The 18,922-nt window shown below is 45.6% G+C and overlaps 1 protein-coding gene across 1 annotated transcript in view; it reads left to right on the plus strand.

Annotated features, from left to right (window-relative positions):
• Positions 1–18,922, plus strand: part of Sh3rf3 (SH3 domain containing ring finger 3) — a 292,047-nt gene that overhangs the window by 153,891 nt on the left and 119,234 nt on the right. The window contains exon 2 of the mRNA XM_028776852.1: positions 5,192–5,467. Within this exon, the coding sequence (XP_028632685.1) occupies positions 5,192–5,467 (276 nt within the window). The remainder of the gene's footprint in view (positions 1–5,191; positions 5,468–18,922) is intronic.

An 18,922-nucleotide genomic window follows, 5' to 3' on the forward strand; every position in this document is an offset into this window, starting at 1 on the left:
CAATCTGTCTCTCTCTCTCTCTCCCCCCCCCACTCTCTTTCCGTCTCTCTCCGTCTCTCTCTGTCTGTCTCTGTCTGTCTCTGTCTCTGTCTCTGTCTCTCTCTCTCTCTCTCTCTCTCTCTCTCCCTCTCTCTCTCTGTGTGTGTGCAAAGTTGCAGAATTTGTGGTTTGGTTATGACAGTCTTTTGTTTTGGTCAACAGGCATGAACCTGTAAGATCTCCTCAAGAACCTTTCAGCTCGCTTCATATACTTACTTTTATCTAGGATGTGGTGATTTTGATTCTGGTAACTTTCACATCGATATTCAATCAGTTAATGCCTTGATGCTATGACCTTTATCAGGTCAAGGATTAAGGACAAAATTGGACCAACTTGTTTATAATGGTGGGACGCGTAGCCGTTGCTAACAGGTTAGAATCCTAAGTAGCAAGCACTGAATGGAAGACACATGCGGTCTAAAAGTGGAGAGGCTCTTGATTCGTATGCTTCGCTCTGGTTTGCTGGGCTCAATCAAGCTATGTATAAGTGATCATCTACCTTGTCTCTGGCCATGTTGGGCCCCTCGGCCCAGGGATGTGTGCGAGACCCTGCAGAGTTGGGGTATAATGGAATCCCATTTGTCAAAACAAACTGCTGCATTTGATTCCCTAGAAGCTGGAAAGCGCTGCTGTGCATATGTAAGAACCTTGTCTCTGTGGGGTAGGACATTAAGCCCAGAGGAAGATCCGAATGCCTCATCTGAGTAATGAGCCATGAAATTGACATTATAAGTTTTAATTATTATGAATGCCTTGCGGGGTAGCTGGTGTTAATTATTCCGTAGGCTTCCCAGATATACGTCTTACCCTCTCCCTTTATTTCTCTCCCTTAATGTTTTAATGGTGGCTTCCTGGGAGTGTTTGAACTCAATTCTTCCTAAGGGGAGCGCCCTCCCCCTGTGAGAAGTTGTCTCTGGAAAGAAAGCCAATGGCTCTGGTTGGAACATGGGCAGGGGGAACCCGGGAGCTTGCTGGGTTGCCACAGTGAGAGTCGGGAGTCTTATCTCCCCTTCCTCCCCACTAATACTCATCTTCCTCTAGAACCATCCATGAACTAATTAGCCTTATTTTGAAGGCTTTGAAGATCAAAGACTGTGGAAAGTGTCATAAGTCACTGTTTTCTGAGCATCTTTTAACAAGGAGTATCAGTTTCTTGCTCTTTTGCCCCTGCATAACTTCCTGTCAACATCATTTCTGACATATGGGGGAGTGACGACAGAGTGTTATTCAGAACTGTCTATATTGCTTGTGTGGGTTATGTTCTATTAGGTAGGTACTAAGACATGATGCTCAGAAGGGGTACAGGAGTGTCTCTGACCTCTCCTGACCCCTGTCTTCCCCTTACTCTTCTCTCTTTACCTACTAGCTGCAGTCGAGACACAGGCCTGACTTGGGATTACCCAGAGTTCCTTTAAACTAACAGCAAAAAGATAGTCTTTACTGTTTATTGGGCTCCTCTCAGATCCTGGTTGTCGGGTTGAATGCAGCACAGCACTGTTTATGCAGCAGACAGAAAACTTCCAGGCATTGGAGCCCAGCATGGGTGCTGTGGATCTAGGAGGGAGAGGATGAGGGTGGGGAACTGTGTCCCGCAGAGCCCATAGATTTTAAGTGCACATCCTTTTTGGGAGTTGCCGTGTTACCTACCATGGATGGAAATGCATGCCTTTGCTCCTGTGCCAAGGGGTTTGGCTCCTTCCAGAGCAGTGAAGGCCACGGGAACTTATAGAGTAGGCTCCGATTTACACCTGTACACCCAACACACGGTGTAGTACATCAAGAGTAGAGTGGACATAGGTAGGTGGAAGATCAAGAGTGCAGCAGTAGATCGGCAAGCTTTGAGGGGAAAGGTTGAGGTCTGGAGAAGACGAACACAGTTAGATGAAGATTCCATGGGCAGGATGAGGAAAATAGGAAGTAAGGCTAAACAGACAGAGAGAGCCTATCGGATACACAGAAGACATGCCTTCCAAACACTATGATATGAACAGTATGATGCACCTTCCAAACGATATGAAATCCGCTGCTCAGCATGGCAGGAGAGGTAAAGATAGGTTGGAGAGTTAGGGCACACAGAGGCAAGTAGAGTTGGCCCAATAACAGTGGTAGTGTGAAATGGAAACTTCTAGTTCTTTGGAAAGTTAGTTATGCCAAATGATGGTTTGCTGGGGCACACAGGTGAAAGGATGTTTGACTAAAGCAAACACATAAAAGAATGTTTTCCTGAAGCAGACATTCGGGAAAAGATGTTTGAATAGAGCAAACACATGAAATGACCTGTGATGAAGGAGTATACATATGACCCCACAGACAGTGGGAGACGAGCACTGAGCTTTGGTTTGGTTTGCTCTACCTCGCTATTCTTCACTAAAGATATGTTTGTATTGGTTCTCCTTACATAGCGTTGTTGAGAACAACTTGTGGTAGCGCTGCCATCGAGAGAAACTTGCCAAAGAACTGCATGTGAGCTTCCTGTGGCAGCTTGCTGCTTCAGCAGGCTTGCCCTCAGGCCCATTGGCAAGCCTGGCAGTTTCTTCAGGATTGAACTACAGCTGTCTTACGTCTGCTTGCTGAAAGGACTGGACAGAAGCTGCTGGTTCATGCCTGGTGTCTACCTGCCTGGACTGGTCTGCAGCTTCTGACTTGTATTTGCTGTTTGCTACAGGACTGAACGGCTGCCCAAGAAGATCAAGCTCACCCCTAAAGAACTATTGCTGAACAGGTCCACTTCCCCCTATCCTAACTTTTCTCTTCTACCATCTCTGCTGGATGGTAGACTAGAGGAGAGGTTGAACTTTTGTTAAAAGTAGGTTGCAAAAACATTTATGCCTATAGTGGTGAGTACTGAGCAGCCTTTGGCTCACATATGTGTGGAACTGTCAGCCATGTAAAGAATCGATAAAAACCAGAGTCCCCTGTGGCTCAGGATTGATGCCTTCAGGACCTGGAAGAGGATAGCTTGTGAATCTCTGGCTTGTGTGATAGTCTGCAGTCCAGACCCTAAAGCCAAGCTGACTCCTAGGAACTGCTGGATTCCCTGGCACTGCATCCCTACCCTCCCAGCTGACGGAATGATTCAGAGCCATGGTTATCCATGGTGAATGAGAATGGACCTTGAAATGATGATCAGCCTGTCTAGAGAAAGCCAGGAGTTGAAGCCCTAAGTCCTTTCCATGCAGGAGCTGCTGGGGGAGATCTCATTTCATTGAAATGAGATCTTTGAAGGAGACAGACAGCAGGGGTACAGGCTTGGCATGATCTCTCCTGCTCACGCTGTGATCAGTGGTAGCAAACGCTTCTAAAGAGCCGCCAAACCCGTGGCTCTAAGATTACTGCTTCGAGCAAACACTTTCAGTGAGAGGATGAGTCTTTCCGAGGGAGTGTACACACGGCTGGCGTATATCAAGGGAAGTGTTCTTTTGGGTACCTAGTGGAAGTGCTTTTTGAGCATAAGACTGTGTTATTTTCCTACTGTCACTTGGAGCCTCTTTCCTGAGTGGAATGCTAAGTGTTACCTTATATAGTTAATAGCAAAAGTATTCGGTCATGAAAAGAGCTGACTTTTCCTGTGGCGGTAAGCTGAGGTGAAAAAGAAGAAGAAACAACATCATTTTTTAAATTAGCTAGCAGAGTGGGGAGCAGATTTGCCAACCTATTGACAGCCCGAGCTTGGTGGATTCTTGGCTATTGGGGGATGTGCTATGACTTGCAGGGTACTTGGCAGCCCTGGCTCTGCACCTTAGATGCCACAGTGCCCTTCCCAGTTGTGACAACCAAAACTACCTTCAGAAAAAAAAAATATGTTCCTGATGGAACAGTGGCCGGCAAGGGACTGGCTGGCCATTGTAAGGCCCTGCAGTTTTTCTGATGGCCCAGAGCCAGCCACCTCTTTAGTCTTTTCTAAAGAAAGTATTGGTTTGCAAATTGCCTTTCGCCAGTGCTCTCTACAGTCTGGCCTGTTGCAGTCTATTGTACTTAGACCACAAAGCTATCCAGAATAAAGTTCGGTAGTGAAAAGTTCTCCGGTGTTACTATTTAATTGGCTAGTGGGGGTTGTTTGTCAATCTGCCAGCAGGATTCGCTTAAATGCTGTCATCAGGCATCTCTGAGACATAAATGTAGAATGATTGATTTGCAGTGTGCTATTAAACCCTCTACAAAGACTTTTTTGATGTACTGCTGCTTTGAGCTTTGTACAGCTATTGATTGGTTTAAATACTACAGAACCCTGGACTCAGGCAGTCCTTGTGAGAAAAAAATGCCACTTCTGGTAGGGAATTTCTGGACATTGACTCAGGGACAATGACAAGGCTTTCCTCGGGCACAAAATGGATCACTGAACAAGTGTGGACCACCAGGAAAGAAAAGCGAGTCAGGGCCAGTTGGAAAAGTATAGGGAGTGGACAGAAAGTACCTTCTGATCGCTTTAGGGTGAGAGACTCCTTGCTGCCATGGAAAGGGTGCCAAAATTTTTGTTTGGGCTTTAACTGTGTCTGCTGTTTGAGACCACAATAGCAAATGACATTTCGATTGGCTGGCTAACACTGACAGGATGACGAAACACTTCCTCTGGCTGTACAAGACAAGGGTTAAATTCTCCTGGAACTGTCCTTCCCTCTGGACCAGATTGTTGTGTGATGAGAAAACATGGCTTGTGGAATGGGGAGGGGTGTGACCTGGGACTAGGAGTAGCCTCTGAAATCCTATGCCAGATGTCTTTTCCCTGGCCTACATGAGTATATGACACTGGTCCATAGAGAGGGAGACACACAGTGAGAGACTGGCTACTCAACTTGCTTCAAGCAAGTTACCTGCTCCTGTGCCTGTATCCTCTGTATCTCTGACGAATAATAATTTGTCACTTCCTTCAGAGCCTTCTCAGTGCAGTGATGTGGTCTCTGTAGAAAGCTGGACTGCAGTTGACCCTTGGGTGTAGGATTGAGAAATTTGTCATGGTAAGGACTATCTTGTCTGTCTGAGGTCAGAGAACTTATATGTTCCTACGATAGACTGTTTGATTCTTTAGAATATGTTTTCCAGCCTCAGAGTGTCTGTAAGACACACAAAGACCCTTGAACTCATGTTTCCAAGGGCAAATTTCTCGGACATTAGGGAGGGCCATTCTAAGTAACCACCTGTTCTCTGTTTGCAGAATCTATCTCAGCTTCCCTATGCCAAGGCCCTCTACAGCTATGAGGGGAAAGAACCTGGTGACCTCAAGTTCAACAAAGGGGACATCATCATCCTGCGACGAAAGGTTGACGAGAACTGGTACCACGGGGAGCTGCAGGGCACACATGGTTTTCTCCCAGCCAGCTACATCCAGTGTGTGAAGCCCTTGCCGCAGGCTCTGCCCCAAGGCAAAGCACTTTATGATTTTGAGATGAAGGACAGAGACCAAGACAAAGATTGTCTGACCTTCACTAAGGTAAGGTGAGCCCCATGACTGATCTCTGTGTCTACCTCTGTCTTCTCAACCAAGAGGGTACATCTAGATTTAGAGCCTGGATCCTCCCCCAGGCCAGGAGCAAATGACCACCCTCCATCCCTGGGCCTCTGAGAAGAGGGGGTAATGCGTCTGCTTGCATGGGTTTGATTGTTTTGTTTCTGATTTTGTTTGTGTGAATGGCAACTCCTCCAAGAGGAAGCTGTGTCTACAGAGTCTTACTGGTTAGAAATTTCAGGCCTGTGGAGAGATTGGGATGCAGCACATCCAAAGGCTAATGACCTTATCTTAGGCTAGCTTTGTTCTCCAGGACAGCCGTTCTTTGACTACCTCAGTGTTAGAACTGACATCCTGTGATTGATAAGTGAAAACCTTTTTGAATCTATTAACTTAACCAACTACTAGCTTCCACAAACCCCAAAGCAGAGAATGTTCTTAGACAGACTTAGAGACAAGCTTCCCTCATCTTTCTGAAACCATCTCCATGATGGGCCTCCCACTATATTTTAAACTTGATTGGATGATGTCTTTCTTTGTTCTTTCTATAAAACTGTAATAAACTTTATGAAATGGCTTCCATGATGGACCATGGTTTGGGGTTAATCTAAATGTGGTTTCCCAGGCCCTGGCTATTCAGAATAGCTCCAGAATGAACCATCTCTTATTCTTTTTAGGAGGAGAGCTGTGTCTTTGCATTGGCCTCTGTTTTGTTTTAATCTTCATTGCTGAATGGTTAGGAGATAGCACGTATCATTGACAGGTGGCTCTAGCTAGCACCTGTACTAATTCTTGAGCTACGTAAGCTATGAGCATCAGTTGCAGTCATAATTTTATGGTTTTAAATGTTAACCATGTACAAGGGATTTGAATCTTCCCAGGACACAGGGATCATGGTAGAACTTCTACAGAGCCTTAGCTTATCCCACAGACCTGCCATATCTGGCTTCAAAGGAAGTATCACATCTCTCCTGCAAGACAACAGTGGAATCAAAGCAACAGTAGAACCAACCAGTCCTGGAGATGATGATGATAAGGATGATGACGATGATGATTATATATGAATGGGTGTATTGTCTACATGTATGTCTGCATACCAAGTACATGCCTGGTGCCTACAGAGGCCAGAAGAGGGTGTTGGATCCCATGTAATTGGAATTACAAATAGTTGTGAGCTGGCTTGTAGGTGCTGGGAGGTGAACCCAGGTCCGCTGGAAGGGCATGCAATGTTGTTAACCACTGAGCCATCTCTCCAGCCTGGCAATGGAGAATCTTTAAAAGTCCCCAGCCTGAGGACTCAGTAATTAACCAAACAGCATTTACTGTGGACCCAGTGAAGTCTGTTGTTATTCTTTGCTGCCCTGTATCAGACCAGCGCTTGGACTTGCTGTTGACATTTAGAGGTTCCCGAGGAAACAGGCAGAGTCTGGGGCCCTCTCTCTCTCCTCCTTCCTCCTTCCTTTCCTTCTCCTGCCCCTCCTTCCATAGCTATAAACAGCAGAACTGGAATTCTCGGTATTTGGCTTGAAGAAACAATTCTTGGAGAATTACTGTCATTCCTACACACACACACACACACACACACACACACACACACACACACCCTCACCTGCCAGTATAGAGCATGGCTGTAGCCTTGCAGCTCCCCAGGCTTCAAGAGTACCTCACACACATTTTTGTTTTGAGTAGATATGTTCTTGTGCCAGACTGCTGTTTATGTCTTATTCTATTGTTCACTCTGATGGTGAATCATCTATTTCTCCGTTCTGGGAACCAGCCCTTTCTTTCTTCCTTCCATCAAGGCGTTGAGATGCTGATTCCCACTGTCATCTCACAAGCTCTTGGAAAGCCCACGCTGGTCTCCTTCCCCTTTCCTTCTCTCAGTCTGAAGTCTGTGGTGTCTTCCCAGGGTGCTTTGCAGGCTTCTCTGCATTGGAGAGTCTTCCCTGGGAGACTATACTCCAGCCTGTGCTGGAGTGTACTCTGTTCTGCTCCTTGTAACTTCTTAGGGTCCCCATTCAGTGGTTCTTAACCTTCCTAATGCTATGATTCTTGAATACAGTTCCTCATGCTGGGGTGACCCCCTACCATACAATTACTTCATTGCTACTTCACAACTGTAATTTGTCTACTGTTAGGGATAGTAATGCAAATATCTGATAAGTAGGCTAGTCAGCCCACACTACTTGAGAGCTACTGACTGCCTTATGTCCTTGCTAAGGAAAGAGGCTGCGAACAGCTGTTAGCTTTGTTGGTCCCAGCAACAGAATCAGTGGACTCCAAGCCTCTCCTTGTGAGCACACAGTGGGGAGCTCACCAGGATAACTCACCAAGTAGAGTGTAGAGCCCCCATTGTTTTCTGGCATGCCAGCTTCCCCCTGTAGGATCTCAGCCTCCCTTGCCTTGCATTACTATTTTTGGTGCCTCTGCCAGTAAAGACCAAAGTCCCTGGACAAGAAGACAAATGGATATTTGTCTATTTGTTCCACATAAAACATTCTGGGCCTGACCCATACTGGGCACTATACTGTGTTCTGGGACGGTGACCTGGCCTTCCTGGAAGCGGGACTTGGGAGACAGGTGCAGAATAAGTATAGAAAAATTAGTGTAATGAAAGACCGCCTCAAGGGAGCTGTACTGTGTTAGCTTATCTAGGAGGAAGATGAGACATGGTGTGAAGACTCCAGGGTTATCAGTGATGGAACTGAATATCCTGTGTCTCCAAACTGTACATTAGTCCTCCAGGGGCAAATTAGAGCTCACCTTGCCTTGGATTCGTTCTGCGGCTGCCATGTTGAGGATGTATGGTTCTGTTGGCCTCAGTTTGTCCCTGATGTGGATTTAGTAGTTGATGGTCCCTAAAAGGAGACCTGGATGGGCTATGAGGATGGGAGGCCTCTGGGTCTGACTCCCAGAGAACTGTGACATGACATCATATCCACGTCAGCGTGCCACTAGTCACTACACCCCAACCCTGTCCTCAGTGGAGCACAGTTGCCCGTTTGGTGAGCATCTCTCACTTCTTACCCTGTCTACACCTGGGTCCTAGAGGACATGGGCATCTTCTTGGAGCTCTCTGCTTGGTTCCTTGTTTCCTGGCAGGACTTGGACAATGTCTGGAGTGCCATTGAGCTACAATCACTGAGAGTAGGGCTGACAATCACCCCTGAAGTGAGCTGCTAGGAAGCAGCAAGCTAGTGTTAGACCAAAGCCACACATTCAGTTAGGTCCTTATCGGCACGTGGTCCGTCTCTATAAGCCCAGCCTTTCTGTGGACTAAGGAGACACAAGAGAGGAACCCCGTGAAGCACCAGGCTGCCACTGGCAGGTTTGGCATGATGCTTTTCTTGCTTTAGTCTTTGTATTTGCACATACCAGACTTTTGGGGCTGAAGCTACTGGGAACTGATAAAAATACACTTTCTAACGTCATATCACAAAAGGTAGTTATACCTTTTCCTGTTAAAAAACAGAATGGTTTTAGAACGACCTAATGCTGTTCTGATACTACCTATTCAAAAGCTAATGTTGCAAGTTGAAAACAAGGCTTTGATCCAGTGGCTTTGTGACTGTTAAATGCTACTACAGTGGTTTCTTTTAAAAGGAAGTGTTATAGTTTGGGTACAAAATGCCCTCCACAGTCTTGAGTCCCTGGTCTCAGGAGGACTTGGGGAGGTGTAAGTCATTGGGGAGGTGAGACCCAGGTGGAGGAAATGGGTTTTCGGGGCGGGAGGGGCCTTTGATATGAAGTTATATTCCAGACACTCACATCTGGTTTCTCTCTGCATCCGTGTCTACTACCTCCCCCCTCCACCCCATCAAATTGCCATGGTGGCTTCAAACAGTGGGCCAAAATGAATCCTCCTCAAGTTGCTTCTTGTTTAGTATTTAGTCACAGAGATGAGGAAGGTAAGTGATACAGGAAGTCAGTGCTACCCCTGGTTTGTGTAGATCTCTCTGGCCTCGCAAATGCCAGAGTGGAACACGTCTAGATGACATTACAGTCTATGGTGGTGGCATGAGCAGGGCATAACCCAGCTAGCATGAGCCAGAGACACTGAGACACAAGTATCAATAAGTTAACTGAGGTGTGAGGTAGCAAGAGGCTGTGGTGACATGGCCGTGTGTATCTCAGTGCAGTGCCAGGCATCAGGCACTAAGTCTTGTCAGGGACATGGGTGTGAAGAGGGTGAAGGGAGCATACTGAACGGGACAGCTCTGCTGTCTGGAAGAGTGAGGTGAAACACAGATTGGTAGTAAAATGGTAATAGATATGACAGGTGTCACAGTGCTTTGAGACTCGCACCCAGAGGTCGTTCATTCTCTACAGAGCAATCCACAGCATGTGGGTCACATGACCCTTTCACAGGAGTCTCTTTTTTTTAAATTTCTTATTGGATATTTTATTTACGTTTCAGATGTGATCCCTTTTCCCCATTTCCCCCACTCACCCAGGAACCCCCTATCCCATACCCCCCTCCTGCTTCTATGAGGATGTGCCCCCACCCACCCTCCCACAATTTCCCCCATACTGGGGAGTCCAGCCTTCACTGGACCAAGGACTTCCTCACCCACCTATGCCTGACAATGTCACCTTCCCCTACTTATACAACTGGGGTCATGGGTCCCTCCCTATGTGCTCCTAGGTTGGTGGTTTAGACCCTGGGAGCTCTGGTTGGTTGGTATTGTTGCTCTCCCCATGGGGCTGCAAACCCTTTCAGCTCCTTCAGTCTTCTCTCTCACTCCTCCATTGGGAACCCCATGATCAGTTCAATGGTTAGCTGTGAGCATCTGCCTCTGTATATTTTAGGCCCTGGCAGACCTCTAAGGAGACAGCTATATCAGGCTTCTCACAGGAGTCTCTTAAGAACATCAAAAATACAGATATTTACATTATGACTCATAACAGTTACAAAATTACAGTTATGAAGTAGCAACAAAATTAACTTTATGGTTGGGGGTCCCCATGGCACGAGGAACTGAATTCAAGGGTCACAGCATTATGAAGGTTGAGAACCACTGTGGTAGATGTAACTGCTGCTTCATTCAGAGCCATAACTCATAACCCCAGCCTTTGCCTGCTCACAATGCTCCAGGGACCCCGGGGATAGGGGACGCTTTGAGTTAGCAAAATGTTCTTTTTAAAAACAGCACCATTTACTCAGACTTTTGTTCTGCTGGCGTCTCTGTAAACTCTTCCATCTGACCTGTTAAATGTCACGTACTATCTTTTAAATGATCATTTCTGAAAAGCCCAGGACCTCTTTCCTTTGTGAATCCATCCAGCATGATTCCCAGACTCTGTTCTTCCTACCCAAGAGCCGACTGCATATTGTTTGGGCCCAGAAGTCACACAAGAGAATCAAGCCTCATTTGCATGTTATGTAGTGACTTTGGAACATTGACTCAATTTTGGGAGGAGGGAGTTTTTTTTTTTTTTTAGAAAACTATAAAATATAGTTGATATAAAAAATACATTAGCAAAAGCATATGATGGAGTTCACAGTAGACGTTCACATGTTTGCTGTCTGTCTTCCCCCTTCTTCTGGTACAGAGAAAGTCACAATTCCCTCATAAGGTGTGTCTGGCTTGGGGTAGGGAGAACAGTCACAAGAATGGTGCAGCCTTCCTGTGCCACAGTCACATGGAGAGCTTTGCCCTGGATGTTTGGAACCTGTTGCGAAGTCTGCAGGCCAGCTAGCCACCTGGACCAGCCTTTAGGTGCAGTCTCTTGGGCTGTCCTGTTGAGGTGGGGACGCATGCTTTCGGGGCTTGGAAGACTCAGGCATTTTGGCTTTATGCTCTCTCTGTCCATGACCCAAAGCAGGAGGAGTCCAAAGAGAGCAAAGGTTCTAAATCACCCACTACTGAGCTCACTGCTCACCTACCAGGAACACTCAGCTCTCTTCCTGACCTCCTTCTAAATCCTCTCCCCACCCCTAAAAGGTTTTAAATAATACACAAGGGCTCCAGAAAAGGACATCAGCTCTGGCCAGTGCTTATAATGCTCTTGCCGTGTCCGGTATGTTTTTTGAGCACCATGTTGACAAGGGTGCTCCCGTGTTGAGCCTCTACCTCTTGCCCTGCCTTTCTCCTCCTTAGACTTTGATCCTTATAACAGGTCATGAACGGGTCAACAACTGCATAATCTAAGGAAAACACAAGAGATGGTGCTGGTTTGTACTCCAGCAAAATCTCATCTGAAGTTTTATCGGCAAATGGTGAGTGGACAATATGAGCCCCTTTCCCTCTGATGTTCCCGCATGCTGGCTGCATGCAGCAGGACTTCTTCCAGGTGCTCAGCCACGTTTACCACGGATGGATGTAGTGACTTTTCAAAGCCATCCCACCAGCACTCTGCTTAGAACCCACCAGTGGCTTCTCATTTCTCCTGTAGTCAGTATCAGAAAGCTCTCTCCAAGGTCCTATCTCAGGCAGCACCATGCCTTCTCAGCCTGCGTCTTGCTCCTGGCCCTAGCTTACCCTGTACCCAACCGTTTCTGTCTCCAGCTGGCCTCCAGCTCCCTGGTCTGTGCATCTATCTATTCTCCTAGCTCTGTGCCCTTCCTCAACTATTTGCAACCCAGCTCTCCCCTTCCTCTTTAGCTATTGCTAAAGGGCTTCCTCACTCCTTGCAAAGGTGCTCCCATGTCGACAAGGGTACTCCCATGTCGACAAGGGTACTCCCATGTCGTCCATGCTTATAATACAGTTCTGTCTCCTCCCCATGGCTTGGTCAAGCCTGTGTACTTCCCGTTCTCAGCATGCAACAGTGAAAGGCACAAAGAGAGGAGGGATATGGACTCACATATGATCCTGAAGCCCAAGTTCTCTGCAGGTTAGAGAGAGCAGGTCTGGCTGTCGATAGTGTTTATATCTTCTTGTGGCATCTCTTCAGCCTTTCAGGTACTTTCCAGATGTGTCAGCTGTGAGGTGGATTGGAGAAGCACTGTTCCAGGGCAGTGAGAGGCCTATCCCTGCCTCTCTCTAAACAGTCCTGGCTACCAACAGCATCTGAGTTGGGGGCAGGTGATCTAAGATGTTTCACCAGTCAGAGCTGGAGACAGCAGAGCCAGTCTGCTCTGTGGGGGTCAACGACATCCAGTGACTCCATTAAAACTTCTGCACAAAACCAGCAATAGCTCTGTGTTCTTTCTTCAGCCAAAGACTGGGGAGCTTCTGGTCTTCTGTGTTTGTAATTTCCCCCTGTCTTGACCAAGTGGTTTGGGCAAAGTGAGCAGCTGGTTGGCATGGCAGGACGGGGTTCAGTCTGGCTGCATTTGGGGATGGGATTGTAGTCATCCTAGAAAGCTGAAGGTACTTGGTTTTCTGGGCTCTGGTTTGCAACTAGTTTTTCAGATGCCCCTTAAATATAGTAGAGATGAAATTGGGGGTTCGTGGCCCTTCAGAAACTGCCCCTAGCGCCTCTACACATGCTATTCCCATATGATTCACTTAAGGGACTAAAATGTCCGTTGCTTGTGTTCTGCTCATTCCAGCATTGCTGAAGGGACCCTTCTGTGCCAAGCAAGCTGTGCCTGTAGTGTCCAAGGACAGTGTGCTCTGGCAGTCTGGGAAGGGGTAGAGATAGCCACCTGAAGCTGCTGTTCTTGACAGAGGCTTGTAGGTTCCTTTTTCCTCAAGGAGAAAAAGTCAAATGAATGCATAAATGTTGGAGGAGGGAGATAAATTATTTAAAAATTTGATTTAAATATCTTTATAGACTGTGGCACTGACATGTCCCTTAAACCCTTTACAGATGTATTATCCCTAATTCTTGGGAAGGAAGGCTTATATGCCCTTAAACAGTCACTTCATAGTCACAATGCCAACTTAGAATTATTTAGGACCACCAGAGACCATCTGAATTGGAAAAAGAGCCAGGGCTGTATGCCAATAGGCATTTGGTAGATTTTCCAAATTCAGAAATATCGGAGACTAGGGAAAACAGCATATGGATGAACTCGGCTGAGCTGTGGTAAATAATGAGTATCTGATATGAATCCTGTAGATGAAATAGAGCTTTGCATCGGAATACGTAATGATGTCACGGAAACTATTTTCATTCATAAAACCATCGAATCCTATCATGTTAGCCCAGAAACATGTCTACCTTATCTAGCCATCGGTGATGTCTATGGTATCTGGCTTGACTTAGTTTGCTCATCTATATCAGGGGCTGATAAACTAGGATGACTAACCAATATGGCCTGCTGCTGTTTGGTACTATAAATCAAGTTGTACTGGCACATAGCTGTCCATTCATCCGGGCGTTAGCTGCCTTTGTGCCTCTGCCACAGAACTGAGTAAATGGCCTGCAAAGCCCCCAGAGGCTTACCATCTGGTCCTTTCTAGACATGGTGACTGACCTCTGTAAACAGCACAGCTCTAGAAGACAAATGCACTGTGTTTCTTCTACATGCTCCCGACACAGCGCTCAAGAACTTCCCTGAATGGGGATATGATGGCTTGAATATGCTTGGCCCAGGGAGTGGCACTATTGGGAGCTGTGGCTTTGTTGGAGTAGGTATGGCCTTGTTGGAGGAAGTGTGTCACTGTGGGGTTGGGCTTAGAGAGCTTCCTCCTAGCTTCCTGGGGATGCCAGTTTTCTCCTGGTTACCTTCAGAAACAAGATCTAGAACTTTCAGCTCCTCCAGTGCTATGCCTGCCTAGATACCCACCATGATGATAATGGACTGAACCTCTGAACCTGTAAGCCAGCTCAAATTAAATGTTTTCCTTTATAAGAGTTGCCTTGATCACAGTGTCTCTTCACAGCAATGGATACCCTAACAAACATGGGGAGTATCCAAGGAGAGATGATGAGTGGGCATCTTGGAAAACCAACAGTCAACCCTTGCCATGCTCACCATGAAGCCTTAGTGTTTTAAGAAGGGCTGTTTCTCCATGAACTAGGGAGCCTTCAACATGATATTTCCTCTTTCTTTGTCCTTCTAAATGCCTTGACTTGGGGTTTTTTGAAATATGGCAACAAATCTGCGACCTCATATACTCTAATCATAAAAAAGTGGGCAGTGATTTTGGTCTTACATGGAGTGATGAAGGGGTCCAAGTCTAGAGCACATCAATTTTATGTCGGTAGCTTTGACACGGCAGAGTGAGTGTCCCCGTTACCAGCATTGAAACAGCATTGTCCCCACTGTGTGTTTGGATAGGGGCAACTCTAGAAGAAAACCTTTGACAACATCTATAGGCAAAGTGAGTTACTTCTTTCATGTGCAGAGATGACTGACTCCATGTGTTCTCTCAGCTTGGTCCCATAAAGAAAGCAGGTAGCAAGTGAACACATATCTTCTGTATCCTGTCACTCTCCTGTCCTTCCAGACAGGCACAAGATTCCAAATGCCACCTGAGTCAGAACAGACAGCTGCCACAGGATGCTGCCAGTGTGTCATTCAGCTGTGGCAGACTTGCTCCTTAGCTGACATCTTGACATGACTGCATTCGGGCCATGCTTATTTCAATACAAAGTGATTTTGCTGTCTGTACCTTGTGTCGCATAGTGATCATCTCTCTGTAAGCAAGCCTTCTCTCCCATCCTCTTGGGAAGGGGTCATTTTCTGAACAGCCTGAGGGTTCTCTCTCCAGCCCCACTTAAAAGAAAGATTCTTGTGTGTTGGCCACAGAAAAAGGAAACAGCAACACTAGGAATGGTGGCAAGTCCCCTGGCATAAGAGGCAGCACCTCTCTTTGGAATCGAGTTTGCCTCTCAATAGATTTTACCTCTTCTTGCTATCCTGCTCCCTAGAGTGAACCAGGATATGCCCGGATCCTTAGTCCACAGTGATATCCCAGGCAGGATCACAGCTCCTTGATGTATTCCTTTGTCAGACCCAGGGCTCACAGTTGACTTAGTTCCAAACTGTTGCTGTGATTGTTGCCTTATCCCATGTGGCATGTCTGTCCCTCGGAGAAAATATTCAGACTACATGCCATTCTCAAGGTGCTGTGTGATTTGTCCAATATGGATGGACTGTCTCCTTTTCATGGGAGACCACAAAGACCATTTCTTCTATTTCATGTAATAACATACCCAAAACGCCCACTAATAAGAATTGTTCAGCCTAATGATATCTTCCTAATCACCGCCTCGTCAGGAAATAGCATGATGCCAGAGCTGGGTACCTCCACTCACCGCCACCTTCCTCCTCATACCTGCTAAGGATGGGTGGAAGGTGTTGACTCTTGAACTTGAGATAAGTAGAATCGAGCAGAGTTTAATCTTTTTGTCCGATCTGTCCTCAGTGTCATACTTATGAAATACACATCAGTTTTTCGTAGGGTTTGTTGGTTTTCATTGTTTAGCAGGTCTGTGAATTATTCTTTCAAAGGCAGGCTTGAGTTTAGGGCGGTTTTAGGTTCATAACAAAATGAAGCAAACACAAAGGTTTCCTGCACCCCACATCCTTCCCCTGCCACCTCCTCTATTATCAGTAAAGCCCTGGGATGTAGTACATTTTTACGATCCCTGAGCCTGTCTTGAAAGTTTCAGCCAGTCACCATTAGTCTCGGTGTCGGGCAAATGTAACACATGGACACTATGACTCAAACTGTTTTCACTGTCTTAAAATCTGTGTGCCCTACTTTTTTTTTTTTAATCCCTCCCTTCTTTGCAGCCACAGAACTTTTCTCATCTTCATGGCTATCCTCTGATTTCTGGTGTGGTTCTAACACTCTACCTGCTTCCCTTCCCTGTGGCTTCTTTCACTTAGAAATGTGTCTGTCTTTCCACGGCTTGGTAACTCCATTGTTTTAAAGTTAAAATGCATTCGTGAAGAATTTCACATGTGTATCCGGTAAAATATAATCATAGCCACTCCCGTTTCTCCTCCTGAATCCCCCCCAAACTTCACATCCTCTCATTTCTGTTTTAATGATCCACTGAGTCCAGTTCATGCTGCACATGGTACAGAGAAGTGAGGCCAACCATTGGGTTGACACCAACAGACCAGCGGCTACATCCCAAAGAAGAAGAATATTCCCTCTGCCTGGAGCTGTCAATAACTATCCAATTAGGGTTGTGGCCTCTCTGGTTACTCCCTCCCCATATGGGAGTTTTGGCTGGCCAAATCTTATGCAAATAGCCACAGCTGTCAGGAGCTGAGGCACACAGCAGCCCTTCACGACCCAGAGGCAGCGTTCTACTGTTCTCCTTGCCATCCTCCAGCTTCTTTCTGTGTTGTCTTCTGCAAAGTTCCCTGAGCTTTAGAGGTGGTGGTGGTAGTAGGGAATGTTGAATGTTCACATAGAAGTTCCACATGGGACTATGTTTCAGTTAGGGCTTTATTCTCTGTGATGAAACATCATGACCAAAGGCAAGCTGGGGAGGAAGGGGTTTATTTGGCTTATACTTCCACATTGCTGTTCACTCTCAAAGGAAGTCAGGACAGGAACTCAAACAGGGCAGGGACCTGGAGGCAGGAAGTGATGCAGAGCCCACGGAGGAGTGCTGCTTACTGACTTGCTTCTCATGGCTTGCTCAGTCTGATTTATTATAGAATCCAGGACCACTATCCCAAGGATGGCGCCACCCACAATGGGCTGGATCTTCCCACACTGATCACTAATTGAGAAAATACCTTACAGCTAGGTCTTATGGAAACATTTTTCTCAGCTGAGATTCTCTCTTTGGATAATTCTAGCTTGGGTCAAGTTGATATCCACTGGAGGCCTTCTCTTTTCTAAAGAGAAATGGGGGTGGAGTGGATGGAGTAGGGAGGAGAAAGGGAGGTGCGGGGGAGGGACTGGGAGGAGAGGAAGGAGTTGGAATTTGCACTTGGGATGTAAAATTTAAAAAAAATAAATTTATAAATAGTGAACAAACAAAAAAGAAAAGTTTTAGAACGCTGTGAGAAATTATGGTGGCTTAATGTTGGCAGTGTGGGTTCTCGGCTAAGATCCATGAGTCCACTGGATGTGAAGATGTGTCTAGAAGTTTAGTACCAGACATAATGGCCTTGCCAAATGGACCTCAAAGCCAGTTAGATAACTGTTGGCTACTTTCAAGATATGGGTGCCATGATTGAGTCTTTAGGTGTAACTTACCATGCCAGAACGTGTTACAGCTCACAGGAGTCCTACATAGATAGGACTATTGATTGCTTTCCTCTCTTAGCTTCTTCTGTAGGACTTCGTGGTATGGGAGCTAAACCACAGGTTAGATTCAGCTCAAATCTTCTGACTCCTGGTTCTCAAGAACAGGGTGTCTTCAGCAATAGGAATTCACCTTAGCCTCTGAGAGGCAGCCAAGGGCAGGAGCCTGTAATGTTCTGATGAGAGTCATTTATACTACCCTGGCCAATAACTCTAATGGAGGGTTCTCATGCTCAGTACTGGGGTTTTGTTTATGTGGTGAGCACTATATCTATATACATATACATGCACATATACTGCTATGTGTTGTGTGCATAATTTTAGGTAAATATAAAAAGATATGATTCCTTGGGGCCTCATCAAACTTCTTTAGTGGTGTTTATCATCTTTCTTCCCTCCTCTTCTGTCTGCCTTGACTTCCTTCCCACCTGCCTGGTTAGAAACCCCACCCACTTTCCCCTTCATATCATCTGCATCTCGCTATTTCCCTCTTTCATCTTCTCCATGGTCCCTCCTGGTTTCTATGGTTACTACTGGTTATATACTCACAGATCAAGATGTGGAGCTAGGATTCACAAATGAGAGAGAAAACATAATCTCTCTCTCTCTCTCTCTCTCTCTCTCTCTCTCTCTGTCTGGTTGACCTCACTCATTATAAGATTTTCCAGTTACATCTGTTTACTTTGATGTCCACATGCAGGAAATGAAATGAGACCCAGAGCTATTGCCCTGCAGAAAAATTAACTCCAAGTGGATCAAAGACCTAAATGTGAATGAAAGATAGAACTGATGGAAGAAAACATGGGCAATGCCCTACAAGATCCAGGGTATGATGCACTTTTTAAATAGAACTCTATTTGCCCAAGAATTAAGACCAACAATTGATAAAGGGGTCCTCAAAAACTCAAAACTGTACAGTTAAGAAAACAACCAAGAGAGTGAGGAAAAAACAGTGGGAGATAATGTTTGCAAGACCTATATCTATATCTAATCTATATCTATATCTAATCTATATCATCTATATCTATATCATCTATATCTATATCTATATCATCTATATCTATATCTATATCATCTATATCTATATCTATATCATCTATATCATCTATATCATCTATATCATCTATATCATCTATATCTATATCTATATCTATATCATCTATATCTATATCATCTATATCTATATCTATATCTATATCATCTATATCTATATCTGTATCATCTATATCTATATCTATATCTATATCTATATCTATATCTATATCATCTATATCTATATCATCTATATCTATATCTATATCTATATCATCTATATCTATATCTATAT

This window comes from Grammomys surdaster, unplaced genomic scaffold (assembly GCF_004785775.1).
Source record: "Grammomys surdaster isolate TR1022 unplaced genomic scaffold, NIH_TR_1.0 273, whole genome shotgun sequence".
Lineage (NCBI taxonomy): Eukaryota > Metazoa > Chordata > Mammalia > Rodentia > Muridae > Grammomys > Grammomys surdaster.